General features: G+C 46.6%; 1 protein-coding gene across 1 annotated transcript; it reads right to left on the bottom strand.

The window, feature by feature from the left end:
* Positions 1-12,537: 12,537 nt before the first annotated feature.
* Positions 12,538-13,355, bottom strand: LOC112887715 (protein SRC2-like). Its single transcript, XM_025953972.1, has one exon. It carries the CDS (start codon positions 13,311-13,313, stop codon positions 12,702-12,704), a length of 612 nt encoding a protein of 203 aa, XP_025809757.1. The 5' UTR covers positions 13,314-13,355; the 3' UTR covers positions 12,538-12,701.
* Between the last annotated feature and the right edge of the window lie 1,007 nt (positions 13,356-14,362).

The raw sequence follows: 14,362 nt of genomic DNA, 5'->3' as shown, positions 1-14,362 counted from the left end.
TCCTAAAAGAACAAGTCCAATACAAAAATATAAATCACGGCTAATCAAAGGCACTAATTGTTCAATGTTTCAATATATCCATGAAATACTTTGATGCCGTTGCTAGCTATTTCAGGTTCAACCATAGGAATACTTTAACTTTGAGCTGTGGCACTGATGTGGTGCCAAAGTCTACCTTCCATGGATTCGCTGTTCTATCCCTACCTTCAAATCAACCGGTATCTTCTTCGCTTTTGCAAAGCTCTACAATCTATAGGGAAGGCATAGACACAAATGAACTAATGCCCTCAAATAAAATCGCAAACGCTGAACTCGTTAAATGGCCAGTCATAATCGGTCCTCATCCAATCATGCAATCAGGAATTAGCAGCTAGCAAGTAGTCTGGCCGCCGGAGGTGGGTGCCGTCCCCCGGACGCCTGCTTGCAAAATGCCCAATCGCGCTAGCCTGCTTGCCAAATGCCCAAAACACAAAGCGCTCCCCACGACGCTGCCTCGCCCGCCGAGCTGTGAGCGCCCATTGCAGATGGCGGACTGCCGCACGGCGCATGCCTAGCCGCCACCGGCTGCCGGATGCTGACGGAACGAGGGTTTCCCCTTTCCCTAGAGCGATGGATCCTCGCAAAACAGATAAATTAGCCCAACATAGTATATACATACAGATATACTTGACTTTTTGTCACCAAGTTGGGTATTCCCGGGAATACCCATGCATCACTGTAGCTCCGCCCCTGGCTAAGTTACAAACTTGTTCAATTGATATTATTCTGGCAATACATGACCAGTAAATATGACTAAGCTCATCTGCTTTCTCCGTTTCCTTCGTAATGATTTAGGAAGGTGTTGTGCTTCATATCCACCATATTATTCTGGAGGCCACTTGACTAACACAGATCAGTGCGTGTACAAAGAGATGTACAATGTATTCATAGAGTAGCATAGATTATAAAGCATGATAACATACTAATATTCTTGATTAGCGACAAATGACCATGAAACCAGGAATATTCTGTCAGCTCCTTGCATCGTCTTCATCACCTGATTCATTCATGAAAATGTAAAATAGGAGAGCTTAAGTTCAGTCGGTAGGATACAAATAGCTGATAGAATCAGCAGGTGCGACTAAACAAAAAGCTTCTTAATTGGAATGCTGGCTAACATTTGTCTCTATGTTGTTGGGATCTCCTTTGTACAGTCGCCTCAAAAATCTCCTTTGTACAGGAGGTATATACCATCCTCTCTTCCTATCTCCATCCTTTGCATAGGCCTTCACTTGTTGGATGTGGCTGATCTTGCCCCACTACTCCGCCCAGTGTTCACCAGGGTTAGTGAAGTTGTTGGGGATCGCCATCCCCGAGAAGGTCTCGCCGAAGGTCCTACCGAAGGTTTCGCGAAACCTTCGATAGTTTAAAAAGCATTGCACGGTTTTTTATTTGTTTTGAAGGACCAGCCCTTTTTGAGATGGTCGAAGATTTGTACCTAGCTGAACGCGCGAAGGATACATCGTGACCTTTGTGCAAGGATGGACCAACCGCTTGGACCCGTGACGAGCGCATCGGAGGCTAAGGCCGACTTCTAGGCGACGAGGGAATCAGTCGCATAACCTTCAACGATGTTAAGACCCCAGACGAAGGGTAGAAGATCTCGTGGAACCTTCGATGTCACATGGGAAGCGTGGTCACCTTCTTGTGAACAACTTGTACACGCCATCGTCATGACCCAAAAATCAGAATATCCTACGGATGTTCTGGGTAGGTAGGGGTATTTCTGGAACTATATAACGAGGGTAGGGGTATAAATATCCCCACCTTTTACTATCATCAGGATGATTTTTTAAAATTTTGAAAGTACAAATAAGGTTATTCTATTGAGTCAGAGCACCATTTTTCAATTTTCTATTTGAGGAAATATACTTCGGATCCCAACAGAGGCACCTACCATGTTCTCAGCTCGACAAAAAAACCTACAATGGCACTACCAAAGAAGAAGATCGTGAGCTCCGGGACAATCACTGAGCCTGAGCTAACAGCACCCAGCACTAGCCGTCCAAATGAGGAAACCCTACCTCCGATACAAGGCCAACCCCCTCCCCCCCAAGCCAAGAACCAAACCCTCGAAAACACTACCCAACAAGAGCCAGCAGTAGAGCCCACCCTGATGGAGGTCCTAGCACAACTCAAAGCCGTGGAGAAAGCAAAGGGCAAAATTAGCGCTCAAGTAGCGGCTAAGAGAAAAGAGGCCCAAGAGGCCAAACAGCTGGCAGATGCCAAGCGCAAGTTAGCAGAGATGCAAGCAGAGCTCGATGACCCTCGAAGAGCTCAAAAAGAGTTCGAACAAGAAGAGAAAATACCTTCCGATAACCAAACCACCAACCACTACACAGAAAACCATAGCCTCCCACCATGAAGGATACCATTATCACGAAGACAACTTCCAAAGAAGAACACACCGACCCTCACCCCCACCACAAGCATTCGATCCTAGTTCACCACTGTCTGTGACACTGCAGCAAGTTCCATGGCTGCAAGGCTATAAGCCTGTCCAGCTTCCAAAATACAATGGCTATCCAACCCAATTCCTCATGATATATGAAGTCACAATTGCATCCGCTGGAGGGGATGATCCTATCATGGCCAAGTCATTCATCATGGCTTGCGAAGGTCCAGTCGCTACCTAGTACTCCTAGGTCCATCACGAGCTAGAGTGATCTCAAAACAAACTCAGACAAGATTTCCAGGGATTCAAGAGGGATGATTCATCCGCAACCGATAACTTTCAATGCCTCCAGCAGGACAAAGAACTCCTATACGACTACTTTCGAAGGTCTGTCCAGAAAAAGGCATAGACCCCAAACTTCCCAGAGCGTATGGCAATAAAAAAATGCATCGAAGGTTTACTGCTAGGGTCACTAGCATCTCATTTGTCAAGAGAACCCCCAACAAACCTTCAAGAGTTATATGCAGAAATGGAAAAGTATGCAAGATCTGACACAGATCACAAGAAGAGGGTAGAAATGAGAAAAATGATGAGGCAGAACTCTCAACCTGGATGGCATAACCCAAACCACCACAACCCTCGACCACAGAACCCACAATACAACATCCCAGTCCAATCTTAACAAGAAGACGAGTCCCAAAGCATCCAGCCCTTCATTATCCCACCACCAACCTAACAAAGCACTACCTTTCATCAACCCTCACATCGAGGAGGGCAATCCAATAGAGCCAGAGGAAGAGGCTGAGGCTGGGGCCGTGGCCAAGGAACTCCGCATCAACACAACAAACCCAACAAACCTAACAAGTTCTTCTGTCACTTCCACGGAAGAGACTCAGACCACACAACTAATTATTGCCCCGAAAAGAAAAAAACCTTAGAGAGAATGGAGGCAGAAAAGAACTCCCAAAAACTGGTCAGCCATACCACCTGGGCACCACAACCTTCATTCCCATCCTTCATCCCAAACCCAAGCTTTACCTATCAGCCACACCCGTTCCCTTGGAAGAACCCCCTTCAATTCACAAGCTTAGTGCCTTCGCAAGCTGCTAACCACGCTCCACTCCAAACACCTAAAGAAGAGCTACCCTCACCTCCATCAATGTCCGCTACCAAAGAAGAAAAGCCAAACACCCAAGATGCCTTGTCCACCTTCGACATGATAATGCCCATAGCCAGCGGATCCTCGCTGGACTTCAAGAACAAAAGGCAAAGGCATGACTACTTCAAACAAGTCCACAACATCTTGGTGGATGGCCCAGTGATCAAAACTCAATGGTCACACATTCCAATAACCTTCTTCGAACAAGACATCAACCTCATCAGCTACCCACACTCAGATGCTATGGTCATCAAGGCAAATATCCAAGGATGGACAATCGGAAAAATCCTTGTGGACACCGGCAGCTCCGCTGACATCATCTTTTCCAGCACCTTCAATAGGATGAACATCAACAGAAACCTCCTATAGTCAGCAGAAATTCCACTAATAGGCTTCGGAGGTAAAAGAGTCAACGCTCTGGGGAAAATCCCTCTTCCAGTATCCTTCGGGGATGTAACTAACCCAAGGACGGAAAACATCACCTTCGATGTAGTGGAGATGAACTACCCTTATCTCACCATCTTTGGGCGAGGATTGCTGAACAAGTTCAAAGCTGTCGTACACTAGCTATAACTTTGCATGAAGATCCCTGCAGCCAAAGGAATTATCGCAGTCCACAGCAACCAGCAACTGGCCAGGGATATAGAGAGGGGCGTCTCTCCAGGTCAAAGAAACGTGCATCACGTCGAAGTAGACACCCAACCTCCACCATTCTCAGAGCCCAAAAGGGACAAGGAGAAGGCAAATTTCGAGGATGACTGCCAAACAAAAAAGGTCCCCCTTGACAGGCATATTCCCGATAAGATGGTGACAATAAGTGCAACCCTCGGAGAAGCAGAGGAGAAAGAGCTTCTTGAATTTTTGTGCAAGAACAAAGATTTGTTCCCATGGTCTGCTAGTGACCTTCACGGTCTCAGCAGGGGGATCATCGAACATAGTCTGGACACTGACCCTTTAATGAAACCCAAGAAGCAAAAACTATGGAAGATGTCCGATGACAAGGTCGCAACAATCAAAGCGGAGGTTCAGAGACTACTAGACGCCAACATCATCAGGGAGGTCAAGTACCCAACATGGTTGGCAAACACTGTGCCGGTCAAGAAGAAAAATGGAAAGTGGCATATGTGCATTGACTTCACTGACCTGAACAAGGCATGCTCGAAGGATGATTTCCCTCTCCCAAGAATTGATAGAGTGGTCGACGATGCGGCCAACAGCCAGCTCATGTCACTCTTTGACTGCTTCTTCGGATATCATCAAATCTGGATGAGAATGGAAGATGAGGAAAAAACAAGCTTGAGTACCCTCTTCAGCACCTACTGCTTCGTCAGAATGCCCAAAGGCCTCAAAAATGTTGGACAGTCATTCTCCAAAATGTCCTCGGAGGTCCTGGATCCCCAACTGAGAAGAAATGTACTGGCTTATGTGGATGACATTGTCGTAACCAGGCAAAACCATATAGCAGATCTGGCAGAAACCTTCGCTAAGCTCCGAGCTGCGAACCTCAGCTTAAACCCAGAAAAATGCATCTTTGGAGTACACAAAGGGAAAGTTCTAGGATGCCTTATCTCCACCATAGGCATCGAAGCCAACCCAGACAAGATAAGAGCACTGGCCAGCATGGAAGAACCACAATCCATCAGAGATGTGCAGAAGCTCACTGGAAGAATTACAGCTCTAAATAGGTTCATCCCTTGTTTTGCAGACCTAAGTTTGTCCTTCTTCAAAGTCCTTTGTAGTGCCAGCAAGTTTAACTTGGGCGAAGAGCAAAGCAAAGCCTTTAACTCTCTCAAAGATTATCTTGCCAATATGATTAAGATGATAGCACCAGACTCGAAAGACACTCTCCTCCTATATATTTCAGCTTCGCACTCAGCAGTCAGTGCAGCTCTCATGCTGGAAAAAGAGGTCGAAGGATCTCTCAGACAAGTGCTGGTATATTTTGTTTCGGAGGCACTCTCAGGCTCCAAACTTTTTTATTCGGAGCTGGAAAAAATTGCATATGCCATCATCATTTCATCCAGGAAGCTCCACCACTATTTCGAAGCTCACAAAATTGTAGTAGTTACCAACCAGCCACTGCATGATGTCTTCAGCAACAGAGAAGCCTTGAGTCGGATCACTAAATGGGCTTCAGAACTATCTGAATTCTACATAGACTTCAAGAGAAGAACAGCCATAAAATCACAAGTCCTAGCAAACTTCATTGCAGATTGGACATCCCAAACCTTTGCAGAAGAAACACCCATAGAGCCATGGGTCATATATTGTGATGGAGCGTGGTGCAAAGATGGAGTCGGCATCTCAGCTATTGTTGAATCACCTTCGGGAGTGAAAATCAGATATGCAGCTCGACTCAATTTCACCATGCCAGATCCAAGCACAAACAACACCACTCAGTACGAAGCTCTGCTGTTGGGTCTGCACAAGATGAAGGCCCTTGGCCACCAAAACTTTGCAATTAAATCAGACTCGAAGGTCATAACAGATCACATTGAGAAAGAATCTGAAGCCCAAGGCCCAGATATGGTAAACTATCTTGAAGCAGTCAGAGCAATGGAAAAACACTTCAATGGTTTCACAGTTGAACACATACCCAGAGCACAAAACAGCGAAGTAGACAAGGTGGCAAAAGCAGCAGCAAGAAAACAACCACTACCCTAGATGTTTTCTATGAAGAAATCACAACACCTTCAATACGGCAAAAGAAAGAGAAGCAAATCAACACTATCTTCAGCGAAAATTGGAGATCTCCAATAATGGCTTACCTCCGAGGCCACTTCGGACCAACAGAAGAAACAGATGAAAAAAGAATGGGCCAGCGAGCAAGGGGCTACTTTGTATCCAAAGGTGAACTATACAAGTCTGGCGTAACAGCACCATGGCTAGAATGCATCCCCATGGCTCAGGGTAGAGAAATGAAATCCACTCGGGGCTCTGTGGTTCTCACATCGGTGTGAGGCCCCTAGTAGCCAAAGCATTTAGGCAAGGTTTTTTCTAGCCTTCAGCACTAAGAGATGCAGACAACTCGTCAAAACCTGCATAGCCTGCTAGATGATGGGGACAAAAACCAACAGGCCATCGCAACTTTCACAGCTCATATCTCCGGCATGGCCACATCAAAGATGGGGAATGGATCTCGTTGGCCCCTATCCACGGCTTAGGGAAACTATAAGTACGCCATAGTCGCTGTAGAGTACTTCACTAGGTGGATTGAAACAAAGCCACTGGTCCGTATAACCTCCGAAGCTGTCAGAAAGTTCTTTTGGCAAAACACCATATGCAGATTCGGGGTACCCAAGGAACTTACTGTCGATAATGGGAAACAGTTTGACTCTGATCTTTTCAAGGAATTTTTTCACAGCATTAGCACAAAGGTCATGTTCGCATCCGTTTACCACCCGCAATCCAATGGTGCAGTCAAAAGAGCCAACGGATTAATATTCTCAAGCATCAAAAAATGCCTATTTGATCAGAAGAAAGGCAAACAGGCAGATTCACCCCATTAAGACTCCTATACGGAGCCGAAGCAATGAGCCCTAACAAGCTCAAGAATAGAAGCCTTCAGGTACAATCAGAAGAAAAAAGCATGCAACCTTCGAGTGAAGCTGATCTAATCGAGCTCGACATCTTGCAAGCGGCTGACAACCTAAGCAAGTACCAAAAAGAAACTAGAAAATGGAGGGACAAGAAGGTAGTCAAAAGGGAAATCTCTATCAGCGATTCGGTCCTCAAAAGGAAGCCCAATGATGTAACCATCGGAAAGCTACAGTAAAAATGGTTCGGACCATTCCTAGTGGTGAGAAGCAGCTGGCCAGATTGTTTCTATCTGGCAGACAACGAAGGCCACAAGCTGCAGCATTCATGGAATGCCGACAGCTTGAAGAAGTACTACATTTAAAATTCAATGTAATAAGGTCGGTTTGCAAAGCTATAAGCAGACCCAGACCCCGTATACCATTTTTTGTTTCTTTTTCCTTTTTAAATTCTTCAAGGATCGTACTCTTTTCCTCACAATGGGGACTCCACATCGGAGGTGAGGTTTTTAACGAGGCGAATCCTTTGTAATAAATTTCCAAATGAATAAAGAGTTACTTTCCCCAAATGTTTTACAATAAACACTAAAAAACCAAGGGGTTGTCGAACCTAAGGGTATCGAAGCCAAAACACATTTGGCACCAAACTAAAAGTGCGATAAGCACTAAAAAGCCAAGGGGCTATCGAACCTAAGGGTATCAAAGCCAAAATACCTTCGGCACCAAAGTAAAAGTGCAATAAACACTAAAAAGCCAAGGGGCTATCAAACCTAAGGGTATTGAAGCCAAAACACCTTCGGCACTGAAGTAAAAGTGCAATAAGAACTAAAAAGCCAAGGGGCTGTCGAACCTAAGGGTATTGAAGCCAAAACACCTTCGGCACCGAAGTAAAAGTGCAATAAGCACTAAAAAGCCAAAGGGCTATCGAACCTAAGGGTATCAAAGTCAAAACACCTTCGGCACCGAGCTAAAACAACAATAAGAACTAAAAAGCCAAGGGGCTACCGAACTTAAGGATATCGAAGCCAAAACACCTTCGGCACCAAAGTAAAAGTGCAATAAGCACTAAAAAGCCAATGGGCTATCGAACCTAAGGGTATCAAAGCCAAAACACCTTCGGCACCAAAGTAAAAGTGAATAAGCACTAAAAAGCCAAGAGGCTATCAAACCTAAGGGTATCGAAGCAAAAACACCCTGCAAAGCAACTAATGTAGGTCGAAGCAATGAAAAGTTGCGAACATCGACCGTCACCTCCCTAAGATGATAGTAATGTAAGTTAGCAAAGTACGCATGTCTCGCAAACTTTGCATACTTATCTAATAGTGAGACCTCCGAGTCACAAACACTAGGGAGGGGGAGATGTTTTCTTCAAAAACAAAACAAAGTCCACGTGATTGTTTGACAATTGTGTAGAAAGCAATATTTAACGTAGGGAGCTTCGAGGTCTGCAGAACAAGTAGCCGAAGGTTACTAACGATTGCCTTACAAAAAGATTAGGGAGGGGGAGATGTTTTTCCCACTCCAAAACATTCTAGACTTTATTTGTAACACCGACCGTCAGCTGCATTGACACAACTCTCGCGTGCCAAAACCTCCGAGCCATAAAGACCAGGGATGGGGGAGACAATTTTCTAAAAGGCACTAGTCTTTACGCCTCGAAGTGCTATAACCTTCGAACATCAGAAATTTTTCTGATCCAAACAAATTCCAAGAGCATACTGCAACGACAAGCATCAAATCAACAACACAGTTGTGCCACAAAACCTCTTAGTCACAAAGACTAGGGAGGGGGGAGACGTTTTCCAAACACAAAACGATAGTCTTTGTGCCTCGAAGGACACAACCACTCACATTAGACATTAAAAATAAATACATTACAAATATACACACATCATCCGCCACCTAAAGAGTTCACTGGACCATCAGTCATCACAAGCCGATTCAGCTGCACACGCATACAAAAAATCACTAACACTAGCCTTGGGATGGGTGAAACTGTATCTTTCCCAAGCAGGCCCGGGTACGATGACCCCATCACAACCTATGTTCATCGAAAGTGCGTCAAGCACGGGCCTTGCAACCATGAGTGCCTGGCCAAAAGTTAGGAATATTTACATCAGAAGTTCCAACAAAAACAAGTAAAAAGTCCTCCACTTCAAGCCACATTCTGCACCTTAGAATCCTGGCCATCATCACTTCCATTGTCCTTTGTCCCGGAGCTTCCGGCAATATCTACAATCTTCGACGAATCATCCTCAGCTCTCTATGCCTCCTGCCACCTTTTCATCTACACGAAGTTGGTCCGATTAAAACCAAGTCTAATAAATAAATAAATAAATAAATAATAAAAACCTTCAAAGCTTACCGCCTCCTGTCGGCTTCGCGCAACGTTGCGCACTACCTCTCAATGTGCCACCTTCCAAAACCTCCAAACAAAGGCTTTCTTCACCGATTGGATACTTGAGATGTTTTGGTCAAGATCCGAGTATGCTGGGAAAACATAGTCACTAGAGCTCAAAAGACTCAGGTGCTCACAACCTTCATGATCAAATATGGTGAGAATGTTCTCCCAAGAGATGACGGCAGAGTTGTCAGAAGCCATGTTCAAAATGTCCACCAATGAAGAGTACTCATTTAGGATCCAATTAAGTAAACTCTTAGCTCCACCCTCAAGATCTTGAGGTAGGGGCTTGGGTTCAGCTCTAAAGTTCGCCAGAGCCTTCTTATACTCAAGATAGATCTGATCACTTTTTTCAACAATCTCTCCAATGGCCTCATCCATCAAACTTCGATTGTCCTCAGCTTCCTTCAACATCTTCTCGATCAACTGATCCTTCTTAGAACCTTCCTCCTTCAAACCCTTGTTTTCCGCTTCTAAGGATTTAATCTTGACAAAATCTTTCTCCACGGTGGAGCGAAGCTTTTCTAAAATCCCATCATTCTGATCGATAGTCTCCTGCATCTTATGAATAGCAGATTCTTGTTGCTTTACTTGCTTTGTCAAACCCTCCACCCGGTCATTCAAAAGGATGCGTAGGTCCTCTAATGTCTTGATCTCCTCTTTCAGCCTTTGATTCGCCATAGTCAGGCGAAGGCTCTCAGCAGAACTGTTTAAGCAAGCTTCGCCATCACTCTTGGCGCTATGAGCAACAGCTCAACTCGCCAGCAAAGCCTGCACAAAACTAGCGCACCATCCAGTTATCGCCGAAGCAGACTACACAGACACCCAAAAAAGAAAAGTGCCTTACCTTCAAACATAAGGATGTAGTAATGCGGCCCAAGGACTCAGTACCATAAGCCCCCAAGCCCTTGTTAAATGCTGCAAGTGACAAAAGATTTATTAACGATGACAACAGCAAGAGCAACGAGCAGGAAAAGTTGAAGCAACAACCTTCGACATCAAAATAATTGAACTCTTCCGAAGGGCACCCGGCCTGAGCAGAGGCCTCAGCCTGTGCAGATGCCTCAACGCCGGAGGTCCCACCAACAACATCACCAAGCTCAGACATGAGCTTTGCAACATCTACTTCAAGTGCATAACGAAGATATGGGTCAATGTCAGGCCCCTGAAAAGGAAGACGGCGAGTAGTTAGAACTTTACCTAGCTCCGTGAACCTTCAAGGCACACATTCCTCAGACAATTTCACCTCCAAAAGTGCCTCTTAATCAACGCCGAGCCCAGGCGAGCGATCTGGCGGAGTCATCCCTTTGGGAAAGTCTTGAACCTTATCCGATGCCACCGGCACGGTCCCCCTCGAAGCAATCACCGAAGGCATCACAACCTTCGAGGGAACCTTCAGGGCTTCCTATCGCTCTCATCATCAGCCAAGTTCACCATACGGGGCGCCGCATTCGGCTTCCGATGGAGATCTATAATCACAACACTGACACTATTAGGGCCTGCACGCAAAGAGCCAAATTGCTCGATATCAATCTCTATGGGCCGCCCCCTGCTCCAAACTCCCCAAGGCACACTATGCTCAGTAGCCCTCAGAGCCTTCATGAAAGTCGGACTCCCCATGTCACAATCAGCAATTTCAAATGAATACTTACTTGGGTCAGCAATTTTCTTCTTTTGAGCCCCCGCCGGGCTAGCCGTCGATTTAGAGGTGGGTTTCCTCGGAGGTTCCCCAGTGCAATATGCCCAGAGGTACTCTCAACCGCAGATTCAACCTCCTTCTTCCTCTTTTTAGAAACAGGCTCCTCAGAACCTGCATTACCACCCGTCCTACCTTCTTCACCGGCTCCGAAGGAGCCCCCCGACATTCATACACAACCCCCATCTCATGAAGACTTCGGTTGATACGACAACCATGGGTGCAACATTCCACAAAGGACTTATGCTCTCCTTGTTGTTGTAAGGCCCCAGTAGCGCATTACCTTCACGCTCAAGCTCCACCACAACCATCTCATCACTCACACCAGCTGGTTCCTCGAGCCCAAACTGCGGGCTTGGGATGGAGCGCGTCATTTTACCAAACTTAACCTTCGCAAACGACCTGGCTCTCTAGCCGAATGTCAGTGGCCAAATCTTGGCTGCAAGATATTCCTCTACAAGATCACGATCCCTAATAAACTTCGCAACTTCTCTAAAAGCAGTGTCGCAGTCCTTGAATTCAGACAAAGACTTGTTGAAACCCGGTTGGTTAACATGCTGGAAGGGCATAACCTTCGAAGCAAGAGGAAAAATGCTCTCTACGGAGTCGCTGACACTGGGAAAAGCAATCTTGGAGTAAAACCAATATTGAGCCCAGTCGTCGTCCCACTCATTCTTCTGACTATAACATATTTCAATTTGATCAAGCTTCAAAACTTTATTGTTCCTTCGAGGAACAAAGGTGCAACAACCGCTCTGAGCATTATAAATTTCCTCTTCACCTTTGAAGGATATCTTCCGACCCTGAGGATGCAGCTCATAATACCTGCTGAAAGCGTCAGGTGACACTGGAGCCTCGAAGGTTTTGATCCCAACAGAAGTGAACAAACCAAAGCTGCAGTCCAGCTCCATACGCCTTGCCTTCGCTTCTCGTAGATATTCCGGTAGTGTATCCATGTAGTAATCCTTCAGTTTGAGGCTAATGAGTTCTGGCATACCCTCCAACCACCTTCAGTTTTGGGCAGCCAGTGATGGAAAGCTTCTGCAACACGGGGAATATATCAATCCTCACCAGATCGTCGTTGTCCTCCACCTCTAAATCGGTGACAGAAGTAAAGCTATCCAAGGACTTCAGGTGCTCAATCCTCTTCCAAACTACACCAATCCTTCTGCTTTGATGAAGCACCATTATTTGTGTTCATGTGAGCTGGAAACCCAAGTATTTCCTTCAAATTTGTTAGCCCACCAATCCTCTTCCAAACTATCACCAAACATTATTTTATTGGTTGCCGTTTTATATTGCAGTTTCATATTAAGCTCTAAAACTTCATTGTATTGCCAACAAGATTAGGCATATCGAGGATCGAGATTTAAACACCCACGCGCATGTTTTTAGTACAGTGTACACGCGCGCCATGGACAACCACCACTAGAACTCATCACTCTTCATTTTCATGGACGGTTCCCCGTCTGGGTTCACCACTTGCTGCGCATGCTCGCGCACGCCGTGCCCATAGGCGCCATCGGGTATGGTGTCGGCGGCAGGCACTGTGGAGGCCGCGCAGCCGCGTATGCCTTCGCCGCGGCCGCCAGGTACGCCATCATCGGACTCGACGGGTCGCCCGCCTGCACCGGCGGGGCTCCCTCGGCCCGCGTGACGAGGTCCGGGCAGACCACCCCGCCGAGCTTGTAGGAGACGTTCAGCACGCCGTGGCGCTTGCTGGAGCCGACCCTGCGGACCGGGAAGCACGCGGCCGCGGCCTCCGTGGGCCCGTCCCCGGCGCCGGCGAGCACGTCGGGGAGCGGGAGGAGCACCTCGCCGACGTCGCGGTCGCTGCCGAGGGCGCGCTCCGTGCGCAGCAGGACGCGGACGGCGCCGCTCCCGGCGCCCGAGGCCGGGACGGTGATGTGGACGGTCTGGTTCCAGGTGGGGTCGCGGCCGCCGGCGTGGTCGGTGGCGACGCGCTGCCGCGAGCGCGGGTCGCCGGCCAGGTAGGCGACCGCGTAGACCTCCATCTTGGAGACGAGGTTGACGGCCCGGAGGTCCCTCGCTGAGACCAGCGTCAGCTCCAGCGTCCGGCACGCCATGCTCAGCGCCGCCCGCCGGCGCCTTCTCCTTTAATACCACCCGTTGAGCTACTGGCCGTGTCTACCTTGCTCCATTTGCACGTGGTTTTAAATAGCCGGCTATAATTTCAGCTAAGCCCGGCTATAGCTGCTCCGAAGGGCATCCGCTATATTATTTAACCCGCTAAATCCGGCTATAACTTGCTAAATATCGGCTATAATCCACTAAATACTGTAACGGTAGCTCTCCGTGTACTCTCCGCTACACGCCTTAGCTGCCGATATAAAACCATAATTTATATAGGTGGCCAGCCAGCGAGTACTTTTTATGGACCAACTATTTTAAAAGGAGCAAATCTGATTTTAAAAGGCTAGTTTGGATAAACTATTCTCGTGAACTTTGAAGGGAAAAATGATCTGATTTCCCACACATTATTCTCCTAGGGTAAAATAGCATAAATCCGCATAAGTAATTTCAAATTTAACATTCGCCGGCATGCTCAAGTTATTTTCTTGCAAATGGCACCTCCTGCTCAGTTCTGCTGCTGAAACTCCTGGTGCACACATGCTTAACCGTATCAAGCTGTTTTCATCGATGTAGAGCCACCACATGTTAAGCTAGCCCAGTTAAGTTTTGCCAAATGCTTACATTTGACTTATTCATCATGCTGTATCAAATTTTTTTGCGTAAGTAATCAAACTTAATGTAACAACATTTAAGCTCTCGTAGCGATTTTATTTGTGAAATCTCTAAACACATTTGAGATTATACTCCTAAAAGTATCTAATCTCGCTAAATACTAGACCTGATTACTTGTCGGGGTGGGTTGGATTCGGATTGGGTCAAAAACCGTTGCTTTTGTCTTCGGTAGGCCTAGACCGACCTGACACGTGGTCCACGTGTCGGATAAAATCCAATGTTTTATGTATAATTTTTTGATTGGATCGGATTTTTTAAGTTTCGGGGTAAAAGAATCAGCTCATGCCCAGCCCATTTTTGTACCGGGGCACAAATTTTGGCCTGAGCCCCCCAACACATTGACCGGGTCAGATTTCTTCGAACGGGCCAG

This window comes from Panicum hallii, chromosome 3 (assembly GCF_002211085.1).
Source record: "Panicum hallii strain FIL2 chromosome 3, PHallii_v3.1, whole genome shotgun sequence".
Classification (NCBI taxonomy): Eukaryota; Viridiplantae; Streptophyta; class Magnoliopsida; order Poales; family Poaceae; genus Panicum; species Panicum hallii.
The sequence above is the reverse complement of the archived record's forward strand: the minus strand, read 5'-3'. Positions and strand labels throughout refer to the sequence as shown.